The 13,200-nt window shown below is 46.5% G+C and overlaps 1 protein-coding gene and 2 pseudogenes across 3 annotated transcripts in view; 1 reads left to right on the top strand and 2 right to left on the bottom strand.

The window, feature by feature from the left end:
* Positions 1–13,200, bottom strand: part of LOC307059006 (cytidine monophosphate-N-acetylneuraminic acid hydroxylase) — a gene marked incomplete at its 5' end in the record, with an annotated part of 59,540 nt that overhangs the window by 27,519 nt on the left and 18,821 nt on the right. Inside the window, 4 exons of the mRNA XM_079712692.1 lie at positions 412–493; positions 823–970; positions 6,781–6,971; positions 9,257–9,366. Of these exons, the coding sequence (XP_079568818.1) occupies positions 412–493; positions 823–970; positions 6,781–6,971; positions 9,257–9,366 (531 nt within the window). The remainder of the gene's footprint in view (positions 1–411; positions 494–822; positions 971–6,780; positions 6,972–9,256; positions 9,367–13,200) is intronic.
* On the top strand, positions 2,981–3,798 carry LOC307059836 (tissue alpha-L-fucosidase-like; annotated as a pseudogene). The gene has a single exon. The product of its transcript is annotated as a tissue alpha-L-fucosidase-like (transcript).
* Positions 10,499–11,947, bottom strand: LOC307059835 (myc-associated zinc finger protein-like; annotated as a pseudogene). Its single transcript has 2 exons — positions 10,679–11,947; positions 10,499–10,580 (listed from the first exon to the last, which is right to left on the bottom strand). The product of its transcript is annotated as a myc-associated zinc finger protein-like (transcript).

Raw genomic sequence — 13,200 nt, 5'->3', positions numbered from 1 at the left:
ACCCCTTGGAAATTCTATTCAATGATTGTTGACATAAAGCCATCTTCTCACATGAAAGGCAGAAGTGTATGATTATGTTACATCATAATATTTCAAGATGAAAGTAAAACACTTATTCAATAAAGGCAGTTTTGAATAAGTTACTATAGGTGAAATATAGAATATCTGTTGCCTTATGAAAAAAAATCTTTGCACCTGTCACTACATCGAGCACATTACTGCTAACTTGTTCTCTGTAAGATTATCTGAATGAGAGCCCCTTTTCCTAAGACAGGGATAGACTATATTATATTCTATGGAAAATGAAGTTGGAAGAAGAAGATGAACATAGGATGAAATTTTGGATAGCTCTTATTATCCTTCTTACCAAGAATATTTTTCACTTTTCACTGTTAATGAGAATAAGAATACCTTTGTATTCCACGATAATGCAAGTGTCCATCTCAGGATGAACGCCATCCATCAAGATCATGAATCGAAGATTTTTGTCTACCTGGAATTTTAACAATTAAACCAACAACTGTTTATGTCAGTTTGGCTTTTAATTCAATATTTGAAGAAATTGTCACCTCTTCTGGAAAGAAATCCCTTTTATTCAGAACTGGATTTATTATCCAGTAGAATCATACCATTGATAAATGGAGAGAAAAGCCACCTTTTATTTTAGCTCAAACAGAGATTTACACAGTGCTAGGTATTTACACAGTACTATGTACAGAAAAAGTAGGCCATTGTTTCCTTAGTGCTTAAAGCGACTACCTCGCCTAAAATTTACCCCAGAAAGCATAACTGAAAAGTGTGGAAAGAACACAGATATCTGACCTGCTGCCATATTCCAAATGGCACTACATTGATATTAGTCAACTGGACACCACTCTGCTTCAGATTCCAAAAGACAGGTCTTTCCGTGTTTCCGACATAAATGGGAATATCTGGTCTTCTTCCAGCAACTTTCTTCAGTGTGGGGTAACTAGGATCAGAAGAATTCGAAGGTTGCAAGGTGAAAAAATAGAATCATCTAGTATAAGAGACAGTCTGCTCCTTACACCAACATGTTGACCAAGAAGAAAGGTACTGAAAAACCAGACTCTGCAGAGTCCAGAAGAAGAGTATTTTCTCAAGGTTGACTGTAACAATGAGGGGAGTTTCCTAGGAGATTCCTCTTTATTGTGAGAACATACCATAAACCACAGTGTGTATATCAAACCAGGAGTGCAGATTCCATCTTCCACACTGATGCTGCTTTGAGCAAGGGTAGTTCTAACAGAAGTTGCAGAGTGGAAAAGTCCTGCTGAAGAGGTTTCTGGTAGGTGAAGGTCTCCATGAGCTTTGTTTTTTCTCATCCCTCAACTAGCAGCTCCCAATAAGAGAAAGGTCTTGACCATTAAACAAGGAGAACCTATGAGCTGCCCATCACTGGAGACAGTTTTTCAATCATCAGAGGTTGATAGTCACACTGTGGTATAAAGAATGAGTTTTTTGTCCTTTAGGAGAGTTGGTTAGCAGGTAGGCAAGACAGTAAAGTTTAGTGTAGAGGAAAATGACATTCACCATGTGTAGTAATCCCAACTCAGTACACCATTAACCATCCACGCATTTTTTTAGTACCTACATAGATTGTCAATTCTCAGTTCTGAGCACAAAATGAACTATAAACGAATTATATACCACTGTGGGGTACGGTAAAGCATGAATAATAAACAAATAAATGGCTGTTTAGATGTCTATTATATATCAGTCATGGTGCCAGGCACTTTCACATGTTATTTTATTTGATTCTCACCAAAAAAACCCTTTAATTCTTTGTTTGCTTTTAATAAATGAGGACACATATTCAGAAGTACACGACTAACAGACAGTAAATTGGTATTCAAATTCAGGTTTTCTGATCCTAAACTTAGTGCTTCTTCTATTAGAAGACAATTTGAGATTGACAGGTACACACTGCTATATTTAAAATGGATAACCAACAAGGACCTACTGTACAGCACGGGGAACTCTGCTCAATATTATGTAACAACCTAAATGGGAAAAGAATTTGAAAAAGAATAGATACATGTATATGTATAACTGAATCACTCTGCTGTACACCTGAAACTAGCACAACATTGTTAATCAACTATACTCCAATATAAAATAAAAGGTTCAAAAAAAAAAAAAGAAGGCAATTCCAACTTTAATGAATGTGCTATCTGGTTTAAGAATCAGACTTGTGCATAGAGTATAATGTCAGGTGAAATAAGATATTTAATAATAAGAAAAGTATAAACAAAATCAGCATATCAGCACTTACTAACTTCACTAATATTCAAGTTCCAGAACTATATTAAATAAGTAGAATCCAGAGGAAAAAAATCAGTAGGTTTTCTTCTCTAAAAACAAAGGATTCAAAAAATCAAGGATTCTTTGAACATGTCTTCAGTCTCTGGGTTAACCACCTAAATCTTCTACTTTAAAGGACTTTAGGAGTTAGGATAAGTTATTCTAAAATGGATGTTTATTGCTTTGTGATTTTTAAATTGTTGACAATTCTTACAGGCATCTATTAATAATATCATCCATTACGATACTCATATATTTACATAATAAATCACACTTCTTTGACTAAAGACTGTTTTCTAGCCCAGAACTTCTGCTGCCAGTGTCCTTGTCCTCACGGTGAGCCACAGCCACCCCCTGCCTCTGCAGGAGACCCTCCAACACCAGCAGGTATGTAGTCCTGACAACAAAGCATCACGAAGGCTTCAAAAACTGGCCAAGTCCTGTGTCTTGGAACTGGAACTCTAAGGATCTGGGGCCCCATCGTGATTTGGCTGGTGAGTTGGGAACAGCCATCCAAAGGAGGAACATACGCTATGGACTCTAACACCCACTCTTAGAATGGTTCCATCCTCTCTACCTATGTGATAAGAAAAATGGCTTCAAAACGCAGCATTTTGTCCGTGCAAAAACAATGCCAGAGCTATATGACCTTGTTAGCATGACCTTGAGGAAGGGCAACATGGTCTGCCGGACCCTGAAGAGGATTTGGCATCTGGCAGAGTTGTATTTGACTCCTGGCTCTTGTTACTTACAAGCCTTAAACAGGTACAAACCTGACTTGATTTGGTCTGCTGGAGAGTGGGAATGTCCTGATACTTATTGGAACTCTACAAATTTTCTTGCTTGGCTCTACAATGATAGGCCAGTTAAGGATGGGGTCACTTACTGTTGCCATGGAGGATACCACAACTGTCAAGATAAATTCAAGCCAGAGACCTTGCCAGATCACAAGTGGGAGACGTGCACCTCAATAGACAAGCTGCCCTGGGGTTATCGTCACGACGTGGCAATGGGTGACATCACAAGTGAATCTCGAATCATTTCTAAACTGATTCAGACAGTACGTTTGGGAGGCAACTATCTTCTCAACATTGGACCAACTAAAGATGGACTGATTGCTCGCATCTTCCAAGAAAGGCTTCTTGCTGTTGGGGAGTGGCTGAGCATCAATGGGGAGGCTATCTATGCCTCCAAACCATGGAGGGTACAATCTGAAGAAAACACGACCTCTGTGTGGTCTACCTCAAAAGGATCAGCTGTTTATGCCATATTCCTGCATGGCCAGAAGATGGGATCTTAAGCCTTAAATCCCCCATAACTACTTCGACTACAGAGTGAACAAAGCTGGGAATCAAAAACGATCTGAAGTGGTCCACAAATCCAGGTAAAGGTCTCCTCATGTACCTGTCCCAGTTACCACCCTCTGCTCTTCCGACTGAATTTGCTTGGACTGTAAAGCTGACAGGAGTGGAGTGACCACTGGAGTTCAACAAGAAAGGGACACTGCCTACACTTTGGATTTTCCTTTTATAGTACCATCACTGTAATAAACTACTCTTGTCTACTCAGACATCTCTTTTCCAATGCATTTTAATAAAAGGAATGGATTATGTTACACTGATGTCTCACAGGATCAAAGATCTGAGATCCATTGCTAGCATCTCTCTCTCTGATCAGCAGAAGGGACTGAACAGTTAAGCTCATCCTAACTTTGGGAATTATCTACGATGGAAACTTCACTCCACTCTGTGTTTCATAACCTGCTTGTTTATTCAAATGACTTCAGATCAAGAATAAGCCAAGTTATCCTGTTGCCTACGGGAGGAGCTGAAAAGGATTTGGCAAAATCCACCACATGCTATTTATTTAGCATCAAATGTGACCAATTACCCCCACCTACCCCCAGGAGCAAGAGAGACTGGAGGGGAAGGAAAATGCTTCCTAGGCTGCTAACAGTTCGCTTTTTAGAAGTTTCCAAAGCAAACTAAGAGCTCTGAAATTCAGTCTATTTACAGTGATACTATGAAGAAAATGAATGTGATTCTGCCCTGCTTTCTTTAATACAATCAAATAAATAAATTTGTACATCAAATTATTTTCTACCAAAAAAAAAAAGACTGTTTTCTAAAGCACATTGGCCTTTCCCCCTTGTTTTTGTAAATAAAGAAGGTTTTATTCAGTAAATCAAGGTCAGACAAGAGGACTGGGGACAAATGACTTTGGTGTTTATTAGTTGACTAGGTAAGAATCAAAAAGTAAGGGTCGGGCCTCCCTGGTGGCGCAGTGGTTGAGAGTCCGCCTGCCGATGCAGGGGATGCGGGTTCGTGCCCCGGTCTGGGAGGATCCCATATGCCGCGGAGCGGCTGGGCCCGTGAGCCATGGCTGCTGAGCCTGCGCGTCCGGAGCCTGTGCTCCGCAACGGGAGGGGCCACGGCAGTGAGAGGCCCGCGTACCGCAAAAAAAAAAAAAAAAAAAAAAAAAAAAAAAGTAAGGGTCTATTCTATATCAGAGAAATAAAACTCAAAGGAGTGAAAATTATAAGTTTCGGTAACTTTCAGTAATAAACTATCCACAGTACACTACACAACCAATGCACTGTGATACTACAGTAGAGGACCAGTGTTTTAATGCCTGGCAACTTTGCCCACACAATTCCCTGAAATTAAAATGAAACTGGTTTTCAGGACAGCAGTTGAGAAATAACTGGGCTAAGTGACTTGAAAAGTTCTTATCTTCCCTAAAATTCAGGACTTTCCCATGGAATGTCCCTCATCAGGACCTTAGGCAATGGCATCTTGTAACAGGTACTATAAAGCAATCACCTGGTTTATGTGATACTGTTCTCTCTATACAAGCTATATAAAATTAGTACCACACAATACTGTTATTACACAATGCATGAACCCAGGCCTCTCATAATTCTGCAGTTGTATGTGTTTGGTTCCAGAAGCTTGTATGGAACAAAGGTATTGCGCAGTAAACAAGTCGATTTTTAATTGTGGCACCACAATATCCCAGTGGGTGATGTTCAATTTTTAAGTGTGTTGCAGGTAATTTGTTACTAAAGCAGTTAAATTACTTGTTTTTAAACCGTTTCCTTAAAAAAGAGAACATACTCGTGCCTTAGAAATCTCATATGCTTTCAATAGAAAAATCAAGGGTCCAGTCAACCAGCAAACAACATATTTTCCCTCACCATGGACATTTCGATCAAAGTATGTCCTTCATGTGAATTTTGTCATGTAAAGTCACAGAAAAAAATATGGTGAAGTTGCTTCATTTTAGAACACTGTGGGCACTGCTAGATGTTTACGCTGGCAGCCCAGCAGTCGTGACACGAACTTCTGAATGAGCATGAACAAACAGGACCCTGAAATGACACCAGGGGATTGGGAATATGAGCCTGCCTCTTCCGGTAACAGTTCATTCACAAATGTGTGTGGTTTTGTAAATCCAAGTTCCTCTTTCTCCCTCCTTTTTGATTGCTTGGGTTAAGGAAGTTTCAGTTCCTATCCTTAGTATCACATGGCTCTGGTTTCAATGAAGGATGAAGTAGACTCAGGGTTCAAAAGCTGGGAGCTCAGTGTTGCTGCAATGCTACCAATCAGGAGGTGGCAAACCACAGTGACCTGCTGCTGTAAACTAGGAATACCTTTTACCCTTTTACATGGTTGAAAAGGAAAACAGAAGGGCAATCCTATTTGGTGACACATTAAAATTTTGTGATATTCACATGTTATCGTCCATAAATAAGGTTTATGAGAAGACAATCAGGCTGATTCAGGACCGTTTATGGCTGCTTTTGTGCTACAACAGCAGAACTGTGTCACTGCAACACCAACCATATGGCTTGTGAAGCCGAAAACAGTTACACCCTGGCTCTTTATAGGAAACGTGTGCTGATTCCTACCATAAATGTTGAACTAAAAAAGGGGGGCTTCCCTGGTGGCGCAGTAGTTGAGAGTCCGCCTGCCGATGCAGGGGACACAGGTTCACACAGGACACCGGTCCAGGAAGATCCCACATGCCGCGGAGCGGCTGGGCCCGTGAGCCATGGCCGCTGAGCCTGCACGTCCAGAGCCTGCGCTCCGCAACAGGAGAGGCTACAATAGTGAGAAGCCCGCGTACCGCAAAAAAAAAAAAAGGGGAGTCAACATTAATAATCCTTAAACCTAGACTTTCACCAAGTGCCCTGAGGGTGGGAAGTGAGAGGGTGGAGGGTTATTAACCCCTGTCCTCCTTCCCACAATAGCTCCTTTCCCGTTCCCAGTGGTATAAAGCGTGAAAGCACTTTAAAAATTATGCTATGCAAATGTAAGCATTTATCTAAATTAGTCCTCTTATCATCAGCCCAACGGAATCTACCTCAGAATGAGCAGTGATTGCAAAAGAACCTGAAAACCAGCGATGCCTTTACTGCAACATTTTCTTCAGAGTTGAGTGCTCAGACTTCATTACCTCAGATGGTCTGAGTGCATGTGACTGATGTAAATTAGGTCTGCTTGGTACAGCCTCTCCAGCCAGTCAGATGGAGGCTCATGTAGTAACCACCATCCTCGGGCAAAAGCAGGACCGATTAACCAAGGGTCAAACACCATCCTCTTGTCTCCCAGCTTGAGGTCCATGCAGGCATGAGTCAGGTATGTTATCTATCGGAAGACAGTGAGATTCAGATTATTAAATCATTCCCAGTCAGCAAAAATGAACTCGGCTGCTTAGCTGACAAGTTACATTGGAGAACTTGGTCCTGAGTATGTTTGGTGAAACAGGATGCAAGTGAGACCCAACAGGAGTGTTTATATAGAATACAACTCTCAGCGCAGGTCACTAGTTTAGTAGAATAGAAATGTTCATGGTGGGTTTTAGGTGTCAAACCAATTGATTTACCCAGCTCGACTCTCTTTAAATTAGCTCCTAAATATTTATTTACAGTCTGCACTGCAGAAGAGCGTATGTGGCCAGTCCTTCAAAGCACAATTTACAAGGAAGGGCAATTAGAGATGTTATGGCAGACACTTGGGGATTTAAATGCTGGAGTGGCTGGGAATAGGTACACAAATGAATGATTCCTGGTGGGTTTAAGGCAGGAGATAGATGGGCCCCAGGCTGAGCAGCTGGAGTTTGTCACCTGTGGACAGATACTCTAAGACAAAGATAATAGCTGGAGCAGAGAGGTGCTGAGTCCTGCCCAGATAAGAGATAAAGAGACCACACATGCCTCATTCTCGAGGTCAAGGAGACCTTCCAGACTACACCTGCGCAGAAAGGCTCCTCGAGGGCCAAAAAGGGAGGGGGCACCACCCCACAGTAAGTGATGTCAACCTTCCCATAGCCCTCTGGACTAGAATCCATCTTGGCTAAGAGATGCACACACACACAGGGGAGGACCCTGAGTTATAACCAAATACGGACTCAGAGCCAGGCAAAGCAAGATGATTGACCAGAGGAAACCCAGAAGAAATGCCCCATATATGTGATTTAAACTACCACGAAGGGACAACTATCTCTCTCTGAGCCCGCCCATGTGTGTCTATTCACACGTACATTCTTCCTCCTAATAAACACTTTACTTGTTTCACTACTTTTCATCTCTTTGTTGAAATTTATTTCTACAAAGCAGACAAGCCAAGGCCTTGTCACTGGCCCTCATGGTCTAGTGGTTAGCATTCAGTGCTCTCACTGCCGTGGCCTGGCTTCAATCTCTGGTCAGGGAACTGAGATTCTGCTTCAAGCCGCTGCAGGCTGAGGCCACCCGAGATTGGGTTGGCATAGCCATGCAGCCTGGCTAAACAGGCTTGTAAGGCTTTCTCTTCTAAATTACCTGCTGACTCACTCAGGATGTCAGGGTCTTCTGAGAATGGCTATAAACAATGATTTAGAGACTGGCACAGACTAGAAGATTCTAAATCAATCCCTCACTTCCTTCCCCTGATCTGGCATATCCACAGGAAAAAGGAAAACACCAGGAGCAGGGATAAAGTAATAGAAACTCCAGTGTGAAAAGCCAATAAAGAGGGTAAGGAGAGGTCAAGAAATCAGGGCTTCCCTGGTGGCGCAGTGGTTAAGAGTTCTCCTGCCGATGCAGGGGACACAGGTTGGAGCCTTGGTCTGGGAAGATCCCACATGTCGTGAAGCAACTAAGCCCGTGCACCACAACTACTGAGCCTGCGCTCTAGAGCCCACGAGCCACAACTACTGAGCCCACGCGCCTAGAGCCCATGCTCCGCAACAAGAGCCGCCACCGCAATGAGAAGCCCGCGCACCACAGCGAAGAGTAGCCCTCACTCTCTGCAACTAGAGAAAAACCCAAGCACAGCAACGAAGACCCAACGCAGCCAAAAATAAATAAATAAATCTATTAAAAAAAAAAAAAAAAAAAGAAATCAAATTCAGGTGATTATGCCTATTCTAATAGGTTCCCATTTGTTTCCTCAAAAAAGTAATAGCCCATTTTCTCAAATGAAAAGATTCTCAAATACTCCAGAAAAATTAATTTTTGATTGCTTACCTCTCAAACTATCAAAGTGTTTTCTCTGGAGGAAACTCTCTTCTAAAGGTAGGAAAATGCACAAGAAGGTTTGTAAAGTTTTCAGGGCAATGTGCAGAAATATACAACTGGCCATTTTACCTGATAGTGATTTGGTATCAAGGGCAATTTCTGAACTTCCGCCAATAGTTTTGCATGACTCTCCTTTGGGACCTCCACTAAAAGTTTTTTTGTTTTGTTTTTTTCTGGATGTATTCCCTTGTAATCCCTGCCAAGTTCTGGAGGTTCCTAAAAAATCTGCTCAAGAGTTCAGAATAACTATATTATATGTCCTAACCAGCCACCTCCAAGAATATTCAAGGTAATACAGGATGTAAATATATATATAAGAGGAAATCTTAGTTCTATTTTTGTTTTTAAGATTATTACAATTTAATGTTTCCTTACCTGCACTTCCCCAAAAGCCAAATCTTCAGGAGATCTGGGCTCTGAATCCCAGGGGTTAGGAGGATTCAGTTGTAGAAACAAAAGTCCATTTTCTTCATTCTTTTCCACAACTAGAACCAAAGGGGAACAAATCTGGATTAACAACAATAACAAAATGACTGTTAAAAACCATCACTGAAATGGAAATGCATGGCTCAGGTACACAGAGTACAAAAATCAAAGGAAAATAAAAACAAAAGGCAATGCTCATTTGGGTCAAGCAATGTCTACTGAGATGAGAGCTGAACACCATCACCCATTCATTTCTTTTTTTTTTTTAATTTAAAATTTATTGTAATGGGGTCTGCACAAAAGGAGGGGGTGAAGGGTAGGGAACATGAAGGGGACACAGGAAAACGATGACATGGCCAGGGCCACAGCTTCTGTCGCGGGGGAAGGGATGAAAAGGCCAGGGCTGGAGCTGGGGTGGAAGAGGGATGGGGGAGACACTGTGGCTGCATTCCCCCCACCCCCAGGAAGCACCTCTAGTCCCTGGATCCTCCCATTTACCCTGGTCCCCTAAGATTCCATCTCTTGCCCTACCTCTGACCCTAGTGGCTCCTTCTTTTGCTCCCCTTGACTTGTTTTCCCCTGACAGATTCTCAAGCAGGATGATGTTTAGGGCCTGACCCCAAACCACCGCACCTTATGAAGGTACAAACTGTGCCTTCCCTGCTCCTGCTCCTCTTCAGATCTCACCTTTCCCCCTCTCTGGGACGGAATCTCTGATTTCCTTCCTTCCTCTCCTCCCTCCTCCTGGAAGAAACAAAAAGCACCAGCTCCCCAGGGAGAGGCCGTAGACAGTAGGGGGACACTGGAAGGAGGACAGCAAGGAGGACCATCGAGAGAAAGGCTCACAGATCCCTGGAAGGGCAGGGCAGGGGGTTACAGAGAGGAGAAGCGGTGAGGGCAGTGGCCGCTCCTGTCCTCTGCCACCCCTGCCCACTGTCCAGGGGGCTTCAACACGACTGAGGGGCCAGGTGTGCATATGGGCTCAGGTCTGATAGGGAGAAGTGAGGAGCAGGAGAAACAAATCGTTAAAACCTAGCAAATTCCCCTAAAAACACTTCTTCCTCCTTTCCTTCTGGAGGCTCCTTGCTGGCAGGGCAAGTAGTGAGGAGTTGGTGGGAAGAGACGGGGAAGAGGAGATGGTACCGAGGGACTTTCCTCCACTCTCCCCTCTCCCCCGCACCGACTTGGAGCTCACCAGGGCTGGGAGGGAAGAGGCTGAGAGCTCACACGCACACCCTCGGCCCCCGAGAAGGAGCCACAGCTCTGGGAGGGGCTGCCGGACATGCCTCACCTGTACCTGGTGGGTGCGGGGGTCCCTCTCAGCTGGTGGGCTGTGGCCGGGGAGGCGTCTCCGGGACAGGGTCGTCACACCCCCCCATGGGTCCGCATGTGGCCGGCCAGCTGGGCAGGGTCTCGCAGTGCACGCTGCACAGCTTGCACAGTTTGAGGTCAGCCCGAATGCTGCCGTGGTGAAGCCTTTGTTGCAGAGCTCACGGACGTGGCGAGGGCCTCGGCTACGCACCTTCATGTGGTCCGAAATATAAGCCGAGCTCAACGTCTTGCCACGCACATGACCCGGCGCCTTCTCTTCGTGTCGTACTGTGCGGACCCGCAGTCGATCCTTGATCTTCGTAGCAAAAGCTGCCTCGCAGTTCTCACACCTGAAGGGCCGGTCTGTTGAGTGCACTTGTCTGACGTGACTGGCGAGGTGATCCCGCCGGGGGGAAGCTCTTGCCACAGTGCGAGCAGCTGTAGGGCTTGTGCACTGTGCCGTCGTGTGAGCACACGTGGTAGCTCCTAAGGTCCTTCTGTCGGTTCCGGTGGTCGACGTCGCGGAAGGCCTCGCCGCACATCTCGCAGGCGTGGTTCTTCAGGATGCGCTTTCCACCGCACCCATGGCCACTGCAGCCGCTCGGCCGCCGGCTCCGCTCAGCTGGGACACGTTCAGGAGGCTCAGGAGCACCATGGTGGGCATCTTCATAGCACCTGAGGGGACCCGGCCGGCTTTGGCTCCCGTGTGGATGGCGTCGTGCCTCCGGAGGCTGTAGCCGTTCTTGAACTCCTTGGCGCACAGGGCGCAGAGGTAGGACCCCTTGCTCTATGCTGCTTCTCCAAGGCAGATGCGACTGGGGCCACAGCGACCGTCGCGGTTGGGGCAACGACAGCGGTGGCCGCAGCTGCGGCGATGGTGGCGGCAGAGACAGGGGGCGCGGCCTCGGCGGCGGGCGCCGACACCCGCAGGGGCGGCGGAGGGGGCGGAGGGGGCTGCTTCAGAACTGCTGTATCCACAGTGGAGGCGGCGGCCGGGGCCGGGGGCGCAGCAGCAACGGCGGCGGCCGCGGCGGACTCCTGGGCGGCGACGAGAACCGGGAGCAAGCCCACCTGGAGGCGCTCGGCCGCCGGGGCCTGGAGCGTGGGTGGGGGCGCCGGCGCGGCCTGGAATGGACTCTGGGCGCAGCCCTGGAGGCAAAGAGGCCGGGCTGGAGCTCAGCCCCGACCTGAGGGGGGTTCTGGGCGTGACCTTCAGGTGGCAGGAAGGAGTTCAAGAGGCCGCCCACCCCCCCTCCCCCGGCAGTCCAGGCCCGGCACGGGGAACGGGGGGTGGGGGGGCAGCACCGTACAAAGGAACACGGGGAACATGGCCTCCGCCACGGCGGCGGGGCTCAGCGGGGGGCCGGGGGCGCGGGCTGCGCCGAATGCATGGCCGGCGGCCGCCCCACCGCCCTCGCAAGCCGGCGGGCTGGAGGCGGGGAGGGAAGGAGGGCGCCTGACGGGCCGTGGAGCGCAGCGGTGATGGCGGTGGCGACGCCCCCTGGATGGGGGCGGGAGGCCCCGTGGGGCTGGGGGCGCGGGCGGCGGCGGTGGGAGCCTGGCCGGGCGGGTGGGGGGAGGAACGGAACAGCCTTCGCCCCAGCTGCGCAGCTCGCCCAGCCGGCACCTCTGGGAGGGCGCCCCATTCATTTCTTTCTTCATATTACACTTAAGGAACTCATGAGATCTCAGGTGTATCAGGGACACAGCCACACACCAACAGCTTCATTACCATCAAATGAATGATTGCTAGAGATGAGTTCAAGGTGCTATGGAAGTGTCTAGGAAGGAGTACCTAGTTTGGTTCTAAGAGTCAAAGCAGATTTCATATAGGAGGTAATGCTCCAGCTAGACTTGAAAGATGAGGTATCTGGGCCCAACAAAAGAAATATGATGATGTGAAGCAAACAGGATGAGACAACAGCATGTGTAAAGGCATAGAGGCACGAGAGAGCTTGATATGCACAAAGTGACTACTCATTTATGACCGAGGAAAATGGTGTTTGAGCCAGGCCAGGATAGACAGGTAGGTCAGAGAAGGCCATGAAGGACCTTCCCTGCTAAGGAGGAGTTTGGATTTTATCTTGTGGCAATGAGCGGTCAATGAAGTATTTTAAGCAATTGTAGCAGACGTGCTGGTGGCTTGCACAAAATCTATTTTCTCCTTCTTTACTATTAGCATCTAATTTTTTTTATTTTAAGGAGTGGTGATACACCTATCTAAAGATCATGATTTCCCAGGCCCCCTTGCAATTATGAGTGGCCATAGCTCTACGTACAGTTTATATAGTTCTGCCCAGTGAGATGTGAGCAGAAGTGTACTAGTGGGACTTCCAGGAACACGTTTATTTTCCTGACAAAGAGGGACAAACTCAACGGATCTGGACTGTTCACCCTTCATCTTCCCCCTGCCCCTTGTGTGCAACTTGGTTGCCATGCTTGGAGGAGCAGGAGCCATCCTGAGACCCTGAGGAAAAAAGTCAGATACTAAGGATGACAGAATGGGAAGACAGAAGGAACCTGGCTCCGTGATTAACCAACAGCCATAATGCCCAAGACTGGCTGCTTTCCAACTTCTTGTG

Source organism: Hyperoodon ampullatus (assembly GCF_949752795.1).
Source record: "Hyperoodon ampullatus genome assembly, chromosome: 10".
Classification (NCBI taxonomy): domain Eukaryota; kingdom Metazoa; phylum Chordata; class Mammalia; order Artiodactyla; family Ziphiidae; genus Hyperoodon; species Hyperoodon ampullatus.
This window is presented reverse-complemented; position numbering and strand designations above follow the sequence as displayed.